General features: G+C 40.3%; 1 protein-coding gene across 6 annotated transcripts in view; it reads right to left on the bottom strand.

Moving 5' to 3' along the window:
- SUSD1 (sushi domain containing 1) overlaps positions 1–13,583 on the bottom strand; it is a 47,455-nt gene extending 33,872 nt beyond the window's left edge. For 2 of the 6 annotated variants that reach the window (XR_007159214.2, XR_007159215.2), the window contains exons 1-7: positions 12,830–13,583; positions 10,647–10,778; positions 9,281–9,436; positions 8,465–8,617; positions 7,052–7,228; positions 4,391–4,570; positions 2,239–2,418 (exon numbers count right to left, since the gene is read on the bottom strand). Coding sequence is in view for 3 of the 6 variants with exons in the window: in XM_048051415.2 (XP_047907372.1) it covers positions 2,239–2,418; positions 4,391–4,570; positions 7,052–7,228; positions 8,465–8,617; positions 9,281–9,436; positions 10,647–10,778; positions 12,830–13,052 (1,201 nt within the window). In the remaining 3 variants the exon portion in view is untranslated. Of the gene's footprint in view, positions 1–2,238; positions 2,419–4,390; positions 4,571–7,051; positions 7,229–8,464; positions 8,618–9,280; positions 9,437–10,646; positions 10,779–12,517; positions 12,794–12,829 lie in introns of those variants that run through there. The other 4 variants (XR_001211439.3, XM_048051415.2, XM_013192297.3 and 1 more) reach the window with 4 other exon arrangements.
- Between the last annotated feature and the right edge of the window lie 572 nt (positions 13,584–14,155).

The following is a 14,155-nucleotide window of genomic DNA, read 5'->3' as shown; positions in this document are numbered from 1 at the left end:
CTTTAAAGCAAACTTGTATTTTCTTTTCTTTGGATAAAAATAATGAAATTGGGTAAACTGTATTCCTTTCTTAGGCACTATATTGTCACTACCCACATCAATAGATGATAAACACGGCACTGAATACTAACTACCTCCACAGAAAACAGACAGAGAGAAGGAGTTTTCTGGGATCAGAATAATGAGGAGCAACTAACCCAACGTATGTGGTCAAACATTTGCATAAAAGCTCACTAAAAGACAGAAACAACTCATTCTACACTTGCATTTCAAATAACCCTCTGTTTCCTCTCCCTGCCCGTCACAAACAGATACCCTTACAGATTTGTTAATAACATACACTGCATTTGCAAGTGAAGATTTAGAAGCAAGCATCTCAGATACATAACCAAGGCACAAATTTTTTCAGGCCTTCTCACAGCTATGATGAATATACCCAACAATAAAAAACAGAGTGGGAAGGTTTCATTTTATACATTTCCCTTTCATAAAATATGCAACTGTAAATAAATTGTTACCTTGCGTAACATTTCCTGCACATACCCAGAACAACCTCTGCAGGTAACACAAATATTACTACCAAAAAAGCTCAGCTTTGACAACTTCTTCTCTGAAATTCACAAGGTGAAAATGAAGCTTCTTGTTTCAGACTATCTTTTATTCCACTGCTGCATGCTCTCATGCATTATAGCCAAAGCCCTTCTGTTACACAGACAGAATCATTATTCTCACAAGAGTATCTTATTTTCACTCTAAAAAAAATTTCCCAGATTTACCAAGGAATTTTCTGCTACAAAAAAATACAAAAAAAAAAGTGAAACCATGCATTCCTGCTCTACAGAGGAAAACAGCAATTTTATTTCATTTGAAAGACACTTGTTACTGCTAATAAGCGTTAAAAAGATAGTAGTTTAAGAAGTTAGAGATTTTTGTACTAATTTCTTATTTATGATTTTTCAAATACGTCTGGACTAGTTAAGCCATTTCTTTAAGGCGTTTCCATTCTACTTGTCCATAGCTATGACCTTCTTTTGCTGTCTGATCCAACAGCTAGAGCTGGAATTCACCCTTCTGCCTCTCACAAAGACCCTGCTGAAATCCACAGTAAACCTGTGAGGGCAGCCTGCAGGTTCTGACCCTTCAAAGCTTTACAGTGCTCGATGCATTCAGAAAGGAGAGCAACACAAATGAAGTATGAATCATGACTTCTAACACCAGCAATTCCATTTTTATTAGGGCACTATAAAAAGTGAGAGACCTGTTTGTGTGCACATTTTAAGTAATCTCATGTGGTTTACATTTGCAGTGAGTATCCAAGACATCAAGCGTGGCGAGAGAGGCCACGCTCTGTGTAAAGGTTTGGTCTGTGAAGTGGTAGCAGACAAAGCGGTCAAAGGGACACTTCCAGTCCCCCTGGAAAACATATGGATGCTACAAAACTACAGGAGCATTACCATCTGCAGAAGACAGCAATGCTACTTAAAATCAAGAGATGGACAGTCATCAAGATACCTCTTTCACAAAGAACAATATTGAGGAGCACAGCTACCACAGTCCAAGACATCTGCTAATTCCTAGCTATTATTAAAATGTCATTACATCCTGTTTTCAAGCCCACAGTATGACAGCACCTTCCTCACAGATCTCCCTTCTCAGGATCTGTTCTTTTGTAAGACAATCCTCCTGGACTGAAATTCAGAGAAGCCTGAGATCTAGGCTGGAAAGGTCCCCAAACAAACTCCAAACAAATTTTACTCTGAGTATCAGGAGAGAAGAAAAGAAAGGAATTTTCAAGTCCATTGCCCCTACTATAAGATTGACCACAACGAGAGTATCAGGCCCAGAAGAGAGTATTATTAAATGCTGCCTTCTCGACCGATGATGTTTCGCTGTCTTTTAGAGCATAACGTTCTCAGTGCTGGAATCAAACTCCACTTTTAGTCCCTTAGCATTAGTACCTAATTAGCATTAGCATTTAGTCCCTTTTGGCATTAGTCCCTTTCTGTTTGAAATAAAAAGCAAGGCAGATACAGCATGATCTAGCCATGACATCCCCTAGAAATCACTGTATGGTTACCATTCTCTTCCTTGCCTTTTCTGTCTGAAAGTACTATCATATTCTCTACATTGCAGATTAAAAAGGCATTTCTTGCTTTCCATCTACCCTACCTTCAGAACAGGAATTAGAAACTATTTAAATAGCGCACCCCTACAAAAACTTCCTACAGTAATACTTACCTTTGCATACGTAAGTAATATTCTCCCACTCTTGATCCATTGTACATTCTGAAAAATTCCTGTCTCCATCGAAATAATATCCTTCTTTACACTGATAGTACACTCTGCTCCACAGAGTGGTAGAGTTATCCCAGATGATTTGTGCGTGTGGAATCAGCAAAGGTCTGCCACAGTCTATTTCTGGAACAGAAAAAACATTATAACAAAACCTGAAAATGGAAACAAGGACGGCCTGTCAAAGAATTGAAGGAGATGTGAATAGTCCCAGCAAACACCACTTCACATTTTCTTACTTCCTAATGACATCTGGAAGTTAGGTCAACGTTTCAGAACCTGGAATTTCATGACTTGAGAATTTATAAAAAGGTGGAGCATTTATCCTTCAAGATTAATAGTAAAATAAAACAGCATCCTGTTTTGAAATGGAGAACAAGGATCTCTAAGCAAATTTTTAGAAATGGAGCTATCTTCCCACAACAACACTCCACCACGTTATTTATTTCTTTATTTTTCCAATCATTAGTAACAATAGAGCTGAAAAATGGTAAGTGGTCCAAGGAACGACATGGAAGAACAGCATCAAGAGGCTTATGTCCCCTTGACAGTGGATTTAACTCAAGCTTTGAAAAAAGAAGAGGCTGCTACAGACAAGCAGAAACAGTACTTCTGGGGGAAGATCTGATGGATTGGTCAGGCCTCTGGAGAGGTAACTGAAAAGATATGGTAATCTGCTTCAAAATTAGTTCATTTACTCGACTGTCTTCAGGGAACTACAAGAATAAAAAAAAATATCAAATCAATGAAAGAATATTATTTGGGGTTAAAATTCGCTCTCCAGTTAATAAGGAACCTTAAACCCTAGTTCTGCATTGCTTCATTTATGAAAAGTAAACAATATAAGAATTAAAATCTTATCTTCACTAAAGCTTAAACACCGAAAACAAAACTTTTAAACCTCTTCAATAAATGATCTTAAGTGATTCTAAAATTCTACTTGAGAAAAAAGGAAAATAAAATAAAAAATGAAGACTGTAGAGTAAAAGTTAATTGTATATATTGCAATGTGGAATACATCTATCATAATGACTACGTACCTTTCCATATGCCAATGTGTATGAATGTGTGTATCAATTACAAAACATCAGAAAAAGATTTAGAATAACTAATTTACACGTATAGAATGTTTAACATACAGAAGAACAGTATGTGATGAGATGCAAAAATTACTGCTCCTTAACTACAGCTCTCTGCCTACAGCTATCCAGTAATCAGAGTGAAAAGCAGAAATGCGGAAGTACTTATATGTGTAACACACACAACCTTTTATTTAAAGCGGTAACCCTAAACAAGAATATTAAGAAGATTTTAATAGTACAGAGTGGCTGAAACACCATTAAAAAAAAAAAAAAAGACTACATTTGATTGCAATGAACAGAAGACTTGGCCTCACGGGACTGAGCTGATGAGACATTAATTGTCCTGCAAATGGAATGCTGAAGTTGTGTCAGTGTAAAAACTGACTAAAGACTGTACTTAACCTCAGGTCACATAGTTATTAATATTAGCTCAATAGTAACCATACAGTAGAAATTTTGCTGGGTAAAGCACTTTTTCTTTTAATGTTACTTCCTGTTTCTTTCTTAACAAGGAACTTGTTAGGCTACATTCTTCCAAATTACAAAAACAGAAGGGATTTATGAGTTATGTCAAGTAACAACAGCATGGTTCAGCAATCTTAGTCAGCAACTGGAAGATGTATTGGAATTTTAAGGAAAGGCTAACTACTAATAATGATTCAATTTCTGAGCAGTGGCTTTAACCACAGAACAGATACTAAGCTAGGAAATGGCAGCAGTTTTGGCTGAATTTTCATCTCGTGGAAATCCCAATGTCTAACATGCAAAAAATACCAAAAATGTAGCTCTTGTCCTTAGAATGTTAATTTTTAAGAATTACTGCAACTTCATTAACAACACATATTAAAAACTGCCTAAAATATGGCTGTTGTTTTGTGACTGTACTTCATATGCCAGAAGACCATATAAACCAAATTCCTAGAGAAGGTGTCTCAAACTGATGACTGTGACTGCTATTTATAGTGATGGCTGAAATAGTATCTATCCTAATTAATCCAAAGGCAGATTTGATTTACCTTTGCATACCAAATCAGCACCATCCCACTGTCCTTTGGCATTGCAGACTGCAGTCTGATTGCCACTTGCGATAAAATAGCCATGAACACAACTGTAAGTAACTTTACTTCCATACGTGGTCTTGCTTGTAGATGTTGGACGTGCGTTTAGGATAGAAGGTGGAACCCCACAATCCACACCTATGGAGAGGACAAAAGAGGAAAAATAACTGTTCTGTGCAGAAGTAATGATGGCAGCAGTCCCATTTATCAGGTTCTTTTGCTGTTATCAACGAATTCTCTTCTCCTGCAGTCGTCCAATTCTTCCTCAAGTCCTCTGTGACACTCCCACCGCAGCTGACAGAACTGCATCTACTCTGGAGCTGCTTCCAAACTAAGTGAGTTCTGTCAGCCCTTCCTCTCAGCATGGCATGCAAGCTGCGACTCCTTCCTCAACCTGGCTGCTAATACAAAGAGAATGTCCTGGGTTGTTATTGTCCTTACGAATCTCCTGATGTTGCGAACCAGATTAAGGGCGGTCTTCTGATTCTATACCATTTGCAGTGAGTCAGAGGGAGGCAGACAATCATAAACTCTTTAGGAACTGAAATTTTAAAAAGTGCACAAAGACCAGAGAAATGCAAAGCCATAAAGAGGTAGCAACATGTGAGACAGATGCTTCTTCTTAAAGCAAGAGTCTACATGATGTTCAAAGCACACTGTAACAGCGGATCTATTCACAAACACGGTAAGTTGGCATTCACAAATGCACAAAACAAAGAAGTCAAGTAGCACAAAAACAGCAGTAAATTTGCTATGATTCCGGTTTTTCTTAAGCAATCAACTTTCTAAAAGGCTTTCATATTAGCATGACAAAACACTGTTATTCAACAGTTTAACTACGCCTCTCCACATACAACACAACTTCCTAGAAAACTGACTTTTCACCTCAAATTTTTGTTATTAATATTTAAGGGAAGCTGTACTCTTAGAAGACACAATTTACATATATTTAAATCAAAAAAGAGGTACGTTCCACTTTCAGTGTCTTATTGTGAGGTCAGACATCTCACCAAGTTTGGCCTACCATCAACGATCAGTTTTTATCATCACATAAAATAAACTCCTAAATTAGCGTAGAAAGGAAGACAGAAGACAAACTTATTGATTTTGCTGAACAAGACAACATTACACCTGGCCAGGAGAAGTTCTTCAGTTAGCTGTGATAAAGACTGATCAGAGAAAAAAAAATAAATAAATAAATCAGGCATGCTAGTTTTACAAAAAGAGAAGTTTTACTTGAAATCCAGGAAAAGAAATTGCAATACAAAGGGGAAATAGTTTGTCATTTCAAACTCATGGGTTGTTTCCTGGGTTTTGAGGTGTTTTATTTCATTTAACAACTGGAAGTGTGCTCAGAAACTCCAAGCTGACCTGCTGTTAGACTGCAGGAATTCAAAAAGTAACATGACCAAAATATCAATGAAGAATATTTATAAAAAAATAAATGTTATCAGTAATTCATGAGAGCTGCATTCCACAGGCTTTATTTAGGGACCTTTTGAGATTTTGGGCACTTCCTTTTTGTTTTTTAGTTCATTGTCCTTATTTGGGGGAAAAATATTATTTCAATTCCTTTATTTTCAATGTCAATGTATTTTGTTACTTAGCAGTAACTGCTACTAATAATTTAATATTAAATTCTTTAACCTTTTCTTTCTCATGAATTTTCTAGTGCTGTTTAATATTTCACTTTTTCCAGACATCCTCCTTTAGCATCCTTTTCCTTATTCATGCACACGTCCGTAAATACTACATTCTGTCCACTCTCTAAAAATAAAGAAAGCAGGAAAGAATCGTACACCACTCTCTTCTCTAACTGATCATTTTCAGGATGACAATCTTCCTCTCCCCTGTAGAGCTGTTACACTTCTCTTAACTAGCACTTCTAGTCTTAGTTAGCTAATGTGCAGGCTTTCTGTCTACTCACAAGAGGAACACAGAGCCCCGCAGTTAGCAGTAAGGTAGGTAAGCAGTAGCATTTCACCAGAATGAGCAATCAGAACACCAAAGCAAGTAGAAGTTTCAAAGACACTCGGGAGGAACTGCACGCTTCAGATATCTAGAGTTGAGGGGTGGTACAGATGCTTCTTCTGCAGCTACAGTCAACCTTTGGAAAAAGCTTCACAAGCTGTCAGAGAAATGGTGTCTTTGCCTGAAAGGTCACTGATACCTTCCAACTCAGTGGCCTTTCCCACAAATTGCTACAGCAGTCTAGATGTTTGCTAGGCCTCAGCTGACAGACACAAGAACACGCTGTGGCATCTGTAAAAATGCAAGGGTCAGTATCAAAAATGTCATTACAGTAACAAAAGGAGGTGGCATGATTTTATTATACAATTACTAGAAAATAAGCTTGCTTTTGTAAAAGACCTTTGTAAAGAATCCTGACAGAAACAGTAATTCATTGTTGATGCTGCAAATGGTATATTGATTTTGAAGTACTCTCAAATTCAGAATCTACTAAATATGAAAATAGGTTCAATAACCTTCCTTCCCCACCCCCCCTTTATTTAAGCTATGTCTACTGCCTTTCACAAACACACTTTGCCATCCATACATCCATATACCCCTTTAGTAGAGAATTTAGGAAAGATTTAAAATTACAAAAACTCTTCTCACCTTTACAGCGTAAAGTGGCAGGCTCCCAAGCTTCATTTGCAGTGCAATACGAGAACTTTCCCTCATCGCTGTAAAACCCTTCTTCACATTCATAATGAACCGTACTGCCTGGTACCGAGCTGTAGTTTCCTACAATGTAGCCATGCTCCATTTCAGGAGGGGAGCCACATCTAATTTCTGCAAAAGATTGGGTTAAGAGCCTTCACAGCACAAGAATCGCAACAGACAACCACTTTAAGAGCTGACAGGACAGCTGCATCACAAAACCCGCCTAGCCTGATCAATCTGAGGGCTCACCAAAGGAGAAGATTAAAGCCAAGGTGATGCTGTGGCCATGGTCTAAGGAACGCCACGATCCAAGTGCTGAGCTACATCTTTACTGACATACAGCTGGAGCCACACACAACACCAAGTTGTGACAGTCTCGTTACAGCAGTGGTGGTATTATTCTTCAACCTGAGAGGCAGACTTCAGGCCCTAACAGACAGCTATTTTTCCTCAGGCACATGGAAAGTGAGGTTCTACAGACAGGCTGAAATCAAATGATCTGCCCCTCGGCCCCTGCAGCCCACTGAAGCAGAGTGGGGGCACACACAGAGCTCCTCCACTTTGCACCGTCAGCACCAACACACCGCAGGTGGAGGGGTTGGTTGGTGAGATGCAGGGCACTGCAGTTCTGGTAAAACAAAGCAGAGCATTCCAGCAGGGAAAACTGGGCAAACTACAGGCAGTGAGTTTTACTGATGGTTCTTGCTATGACTGGGAAATGAGAGCTGCGTATAACCAAGGCAGTTCCTTCCAACTGGGTTCTTCAGGTACTCTGATAGCTACAGTAACACTGCTAGCCCTTTGCATCTGTGAAAACTAGAGGGGAAAGGAGGAACAGTTTCACACTGAAAGATTGTTTTCTTTTTTTTTTCCCCTCACAGCAAGATAAACAGTGCAGTTTATTCATGCAGGTGGCAAAGTATGTAACAGATGGGTAAATTATTATTTTATTATTCCTCTCCCCTAGGCTTGTTTTACTCACTTGACCTTTCTCACAAGCTATTTATCCTCTCTTCCCTTCCCTTCAAGCAGTGTGATTACACAGGCAAGTGGATTATGCCATATTGCCTCCCTGTTCAGAAACTAACTATGTCACCTTTATTGCACTATTAAGCCTCTCTGATGCTGCACATCTGAATGACTGCCAAGAGTCTGTAGCAATCACAGCCCATGTTGACTCTAACACCTCGGTACTACTGGAAAAAGTTGAACCCAAGAAGAAGAAAAAAATAATCATACGACAGGTCAAGTCCGTGGAGAGGGCTTCTGTCCTGCTGCTTAAAAGCACAGGCCATAGCAGGTACTACCAGATCAAGACAAATTCAATTTTACCTGCTTGTGCACACAGTATCCAAAGACTCTCACCTTGGCATGAAACTTTGTTCCCATCTGGATGAAAAGAATGCGCTCCATTTTCTAATTTATAACCATCATTGCAATAGCACTTGTAGCTTCCTTCAGTATTTACACATCTTGCGTTGTGACCACATAGTCCAGACTCCTCACATTCATCTATATCTAAAAGTTCAGAGAAAAACATATACACATCATGCCAGATTTAAAAAAATTAATTACCATAGGACCCAACTTCAAAACAAATACAGCATTCCCTGAAGGGTTCTACGTAACTCCTGTTTGCTCTTCCGGGAAACAAAGGAGCTTATCATGCCTGGTGCTCAAGCATCTGGAAGGAGGAGACTCTCAGAATTTTGCAGCTAGCTGTCTTTTAAAGTGTTTTTTGTTTCATCTGAAAAATAGTTTCTAACATATTTCTTGCTACAGCAATTCCAGAAAAATCCCATTGCTGCAAATATCTTAATCACAACAGTCTGTGAACTTAACAAGGAGCAGACTAATATCTTACACTAAACAAGAAGACAACATTCCAGGGGGAAAGATAAGTATCATCCTATTTTCTTAAATCTAGATTCTTTTTCTGGAGATATTATTGATCAAGTGTGACTTTGAAAAAGTAATTTACAGTAACAGAGTAAAGAATGACAAATTGAACCAATTCATAGCTGTTAGAACATAGATGTCAAATAAGTGTTTGCATCACACAGCAGAAAGTACTCTGGTACAGTTTCAGGAAGTAAGCTCTGAAATGACTAGAAGGAAAGACTTGCACAGTAGAAAATGAAGTTCTGGATTCCTGGTGATCAAGATTCCTTGTGTGTCTACCTGTACAGTTCGTGCCATCGTTGGGAATAAACGTCTTGTTGTTGTTAGAGGCCCGGTATCCATCAAGGCAAACACAGTAAAAACTTCCATGCGTGTTATGACACAGTGTGTGATTTCCGCAGATCTTGTTGGCTCCTATCTGGCATTCGTCTTTATCTACAAGCATATTTAAAATACATCAGAGAGATATTAAAAATTAGAATACCCACTTCGTCTCGCTCATTCTTATGCAATCAGACTTCCCCTTGCTGTTTTTCTTTCAGAGATAATTGTGAGGTAAACACTGCTTGAAAAATGGAGTATTTAGACTAATAGAGGTTGTTGTTCCTGAATGAAACTGTGAATGAAGTTTCACGACACAGCTCAAGTTGACCTAAGGGTTGCTGAAATCAGGACTGCTCTTCTCTACGCTTCCTTCCAGCACGCACTGTCTGCACTTATGGAACTTGTGCTGCTCTTCCTCCACTCACTCAATGGGCAGACAATTAACATGGCAAAATATGCAGCTTAATGAGATAACTGGGCCCAGTGGGTGTCAATGCTTGTGGAGGAAGGGGGAAAAGATGGAACGGAAGGTATCAGAGGTTGAGGACCTTACCCCCTAAGCAGTGGTAAGCTGTTACATTCACTGAGACACACTATTTGATGTCAGCCTCTGATTCACATACTGATTTGGCATGTATGAGATAGTACTAAAAGGACAGTATCAACTACAGCCATAAAAAAGTGCTAAATAACACTCTTCATGTAAGATATTTACAGTTAAGAAATCTGTGTATATAGGCACACTGTTATTATGAAGAGACCTTCAGCTTATAAAGCTAATTTTTAATTGTCCGGTAACCTGAGATAACTGGAAAAAAATCAGTGAAGAATGACAATTTTAATTGTCAGCATTATTGTCTAGTTCTCAGTTCGCAATGATTGAAAAGAATACTGAAGTAGAACCAACTTTCTGTTGTTGTTGTTTTGGAGTTAGGATAAAAAATTATTAAATAATCCATTCCAATACACTGCATTTTGAAAGCAAATGTTCTATAAAAGCCCCCATTTTCTAAGACAAAATGAATTTACAGTTCTTCATTATAGACTAGAAACTGAATAATAACTCAAAAACTGAGCATAAAACAATACTTACATTCAGTACAAGTGAAGTACTGCACACAGCTAGCCATTAAAAAAGAAAAAAGAAAACACATGCACACACACACAGAAAAAAAACAATCCACACATATTCTACGTTTTGGAATTTCTGCCACGAAATCAGAAATTTCTTATTGTGTTTTGAAGAATTCAGTAATATTACCCAAGAAAGGACGTTTTAAGAATGTACAATTTCCTACCATTTTACTAACACATAGCCTACCTTGACAGTGGGTTCTTCCATTCCCCACAAATCCGTAGTTACAGATACAGACACTTTTTCCTTCAATTTGATGACATGTAGCATGAATGTGGCAAGTCGCGCAAACATCTGGAACTGATCGGTTCACAATTGCTTTAAGAACAAAAAGAAACAATTAAAAAAAAAAAACAACAACAAAACATAAAGCTGGTCTGCTATGGGTAAGTGGTACAGAATTTGAAGTGGAGGTAAAATCCTGATCAGAATACATAGAATAAAATCCCATCTCCTTCTACCTCATTTTCAAACAGGCAGGAAAACCAAAGCCATAATATTCAGACACACCAACAAAGGAAGCTTAAACAAAATATCTATACTGGACAGTTTTCTCCATCCATCCATCTATTCTTTCACAGCAAACCAGCTTTTCATGACAGTTGTTAGCAAAGCTTATGTGACATATAACAAATAGCTCTATTCAATATTGTTAATCTCTCTCTACATTCATTTTCATTCCCCTTTTTTGGTTTTGTTTTCTTTTTTCTCATTTGTTCCATCATTTTTTTTTTCTATCACTTACACATGGATGTTTGGGCTATCTGTTGGTCTACTGGTATCTTACATCATCCATATGTATATGGTATATAAGCTATTCATAAAAAAGATGTTGAGAATGCTACTAGCACAGAAGTGACTTTATCTAAATCATCTTAGAAATTAATTTATTTTATGAGTAATTTAGCAGCCTATCACACAATACCTAATTTATGTAATTTGATAGGGATGTAAGCATTCATGAAACTAGCATAAAGTAAGAACTTACTCCCCTATTTGTATTCATACTTTTTGTGCATTATGTGCATTTCTGTTTTTTTTTTTAAGTTGTTCCTGTTATCTTCAGACATGCACTCACTTTCCAAGCAACAAACCTCAGAACAGATGGTTTGAATGCAGACAAAAAGCCTGTATATGCTTACACCTGTTTTACATTTCTTAAAAATAACACACAGCGCAGAGGTTGATACCATCTCAGCATGCCGGTCACAGCACCAGGGACCTTTTACTTTTCTAAGACAGCTAGGACTGAGACTGATGGTGTGGTTGTTACAAAACACAAATCTGACAGCATACGTTACACCTCTGACAAAATTCTGTGTGTTTCTACATAGTTTCCAAACAAGTAAACATGACTTTAAGTAGAAGGCAGCCGAAAACTCTAGCTAGCTTTTTTATGCCTCAAATTTATCAGAAGGGCAGTTTCCCTGTCCACGTGCACAGTGTTTTCGTTTTCCTCGGAGCTCGCAGGAAGCACGACGGGCTCCCACTCCTAACTCCCAACACTTGCATACACTTTTCTGTTTGTGCTCCTGGCGAGAACAGAAAACAAAAACCTGTCAGCACCTCACGGTAGCCAACATCGATTAGAAAACTACTCTTAAAAACAGCCACGGTAAGAACTCCCTCGTGGTGCTTCAATCTTCTGATAAGAAATGGGAGTGTCTTCCTCAGATTGCTGCTCCGGGAGATAAATAAAAAAAAAAAAAGGTTTTTTTTCCACCCCCTTACCTCTAAGAGACGAAGCTGCACAACCCACTCCCCTCAGCAGCCCCCAGGGTCTCTCAGTGGGGCACAAGCCCCGGCCCCCCCCGGGAGCCCTTCTGAGGGCACCTTCCCAGCCGGGCCCGAGCCCCAGCCCCACAGCACGGCCCCCGCTCGACGCCACCACCCCGGGGACACCCTGGGGACACCGCGGGGACATCCCGAGGACTCCGGAGGACACCACCGCACCCCAAACCCTCCGCTCCCGTCCCCTCCTCGCCCTTCCCGGCTTCGGCTGCGGGACGCCGCCCTCACGGCAGCGGCGGCGGCACATGGAGCCGGGCCGCACTTACCCCGCCGCCGCCCCGCACACGGAGCCAGCACCAGCGCCAGGACCGCCACCAGCGGCCCCAGGGCCCGGCCGCCCCCCGGGCTCATGTCCCCGCCGCCTCCGAGCCCCTCAGTGCTGCGCGGCCCCGGCGCCTCCGCATCCTCCCCGCCAGCTGGCGTCGCGCTGCCCCTAGCGCCTGCCCCCGGGACGGCCGACCCTTATCGCCGCCCCCGGCCTTCCCCTCGGACAGGCCCCTTTCCTCCCTCCGCCGAAGAGCCTTTGCCCGCAAAACTTTTTTTTTTCTTCCCTTTTTTTTTTTTATATATATATATACTTTTTCTCTTCGTTGGCACAACCCCTTCCTTCCCCAGGACGCCGCCTCTGCCCCAGGCGGGCGGGTGGCAGCTCTGATAAGGGCTCCGTGGTGGCCAGCCTTCGGGAAGGAGGGGGGCGAAGCGGAGGGAAGGGTTGTTTATGATTAGTGGGAAAGGGGGAAGCGCCTCGGGAAGGTCACACCTCGCCCGGGGTGCCAGCCCCGCCATGCCCCCGCCTGCCATGGAGTCCCCTTGCCCCCCACAGGAACTGGACAAAATGGCGGCGCTGCGCCCTCGGTGACGGCAGCTTGTGGGAAGCGGTGGCTCGACAGCTCTTGGGCCGCTGGCACGTCAGGTTTTATAAATTTAACGTGAAGTACGTACCTGTACTTGGAATCAAGGAGCACTTTTCCCCTTGTAGGCCTTCCTCAGCATACAGCAGTGTCCCCAGATGCTGTTTTTAATCAACACCAGCCATGCTGCCTGAAGTGGTTTCTGGTGTATGACCAATAATTCTCCTAAAGCTCATCACCACTGCAATAGAAAAGTGCCAATGCCAAGGAGAAGAATGGGGGAAGCCTTACAAAGACAGATTTAGGCAACTTTTATACACTCTAATGAGCTTCCTGAAGGAGTTTACTCATGCACTGTGTTGGCTTTGCACTGATGCCGCTAAGGCAGTCAAGCCTGCCATCAGGACTGAGTTTAAGTAACATAACTTCATCTTTCACTGCTGCATCTGCTGTGTTACAACAACAAAGACCAAACTGTGCATCTGATTTCAATGGAAATAAAATCCAGTTTCATAAAACTACCATTTTTCTTATTTTGCTTTTATTTATATAAGGTGATCACTTCCTATATTCCTAATTACTGTTCTGTCAGCTTAAGTATGCATACATTTTTAACCAGTTTCTGCTACCCTTAGTTATCTCAACCAGGACACAAAGTGACTTGATTCCCTGGCATTGGCCAAAGTCCTCACAAGTGATCCTGCTTTTAGAACAACATGCTATAGATGCTGGTACCACACATTTCTATGATAAGCTACTGGAGCTGAAGGCACACATTCACAATGGTGGTAAGTAGTTTATCACTGTAAGAGGTGATTCGGAGAGATGTTCTGCTCAATGTATTGGAAATGATTTGCAAATGACATATTTTCCTCTTCCTTAGTAGCCAACCAAGATACAAAACCTCTGACACTTCGGTTTCTACTGTTCCTTTCATAAAGAGTAGTAGCAGCAACCTCTTATAATTATAAACACTTCATGCAGTAAAGAGGGAAATATTATTATATTAATAAAGAGAATAAATTAAAAATAGAACATATAAACATTCTTTAA

The sequence above is a fragment of the Anser cygnoides genome, chromosome Z (genome assembly GCF_040182565.1).
Source record: "Anser cygnoides isolate HZ-2024a breed goose chromosome Z, Taihu_goose_T2T_genome, whole genome shotgun sequence".
NCBI classification, from domain to species: Eukaryota; Metazoa; Chordata; class Aves; order Anseriformes; family Anatidae; genus Anser; species Anser cygnoides.
This window is presented reverse-complemented; position numbering and strand designations above follow the sequence as displayed.